The sequence below is a fragment of the Schistosoma mansoni genome, chromosome 4, assembly GCF_000237925.1.
Source record: "Schistosoma mansoni strain Puerto Rico chromosome 4, complete genome".
NCBI classification, from domain to species: Eukaryota; Metazoa; Platyhelminthes; class Trematoda; order Strigeidida; family Schistosomatidae; genus Schistosoma; species Schistosoma mansoni.
In genome coordinates this window covers 29,306,616-29,307,907 of record NC_031498.1, presented here as the reverse complement: position 1 = coordinate 29,307,907, position 1,292 = coordinate 29,306,616, and the positions used below count along the sequence as shown (strand labels likewise).

The window sequence follows — 1,292 nt, the reverse complement described above, 5'->3', positions numbered from 1 at the left end:
GTTTAACGTTGGTCGCTTCAGGATTTCAGTTAAACTCAACAATCTCCACGACCCTACCCTGATTAAAATCAACCTTGTCCATTACACTATCTCAACCATTACACGACTAAGCTAAACACGATTATTATTATTATTATTATTATTATTAGCTTTATTCAATATTATATTTTTGGTACAATATAGAATTCTCAGCACAAAGTATTTCAACAAGTTTCCGTTTCTTACTTCGTCGATGCTGAGGATAAGTATTCAGTGATCACCAGTTAAAAGTTAGCAGTCCAGTCAATCGACATCTGAATAATGTACATTCTTTTCGCTGCATATTGCCACTAACCACGATACTGCTGATTAGGCCTTTTGTAACCTTTACAGCGAAAGGTTATGCACTTTTCAGAAACGCACCTGAATAGGTTATGCGATTAATAGCCATAATAATGTATTGAAACAAACAAATTTAGATAAATTGTTGAAATATCTAGATAGTAGGAACAGGTAACCCAGGTATTTAAGCAGGCCGCCAATGAGTAAATAAATACTTTGCGTTGATATCTGTATTAGGGAATATATAGAGTGTATACACCTACACCATTGTGATCGATTCTGAGCCATGCCATCGATCTATGCTATATTGAAGCAATACGCACAGGATGCACATATGTAAATCAAGATTAATCAAATTTCAGTCAAAAATATCAATAATGGGAAAATTTCAGATCATTTCAATCTAAATTAATCCTCATTTTCTGTGATGACCATACTATGCCTCTTCTATTTTGTTTCTTCCCTGCATATTTTATACATATTGTATTTCATTTTTAATTTAGGTTACAATTATTCCTCGAGGTGAGGCAGGCGGTCTTACTAGTTTTCTACAAGAGAAAGATATAAGTTTTATGACTCGTGCACAATTATTAGCTCAATTAGATGTATTGATGGGTGGTCGAGTTGGTGAAGAATTAGTTTTTGGTGCAGACAAAGTTACCAATGGTGCAGCAGATGATTTTCGAGTAAGTAATTGTATGGATATCATTTCTGTTGAAATGAGGGCCTTTTTATTTCAATTGTAAGTTCCCAATTTAAATTAATTTGACTGTCCAAAGCATCATCAAATGCATAATTGGAGAGTCCTAAGTTTCACTGAAACTTTTAATCTTAGGCAAAGATGGATAGTGGCTAGCAGAGGAATCCAGGACGCGCGTTTCGTTCTACCTGGGACTCGTCAGCTGGATGTACTTGCATCTCAGAGTTGATGTTCACTCTGGGACTCGAACCCAGTACCTTTCGCTTCAAAC

At 35.5% G+C, this 1,292-nt stretch overlaps 1 protein-coding gene across 1 annotated transcript in view; it reads left to right on the top strand.

Annotated features, from left to right (window-relative positions):
• Smp_055760.1 (family M41 unassigned peptidase (M41 family)) overlaps positions 1-1,292 on the top strand; it is a gene marked incomplete at both ends in the record, with an annotated part of 10,287 nt that overhangs the window by 5,655 nt on the left and 3,340 nt on the right. The window contains one exon of the mRNA XM_018797426.1: positions 825-1,007. Within this exon, the coding sequence (XP_018652469.1) occupies positions 825-1,007 (183 nt within the window). The remainder of the gene's footprint in view (positions 1-824; positions 1,008-1,292) is intronic.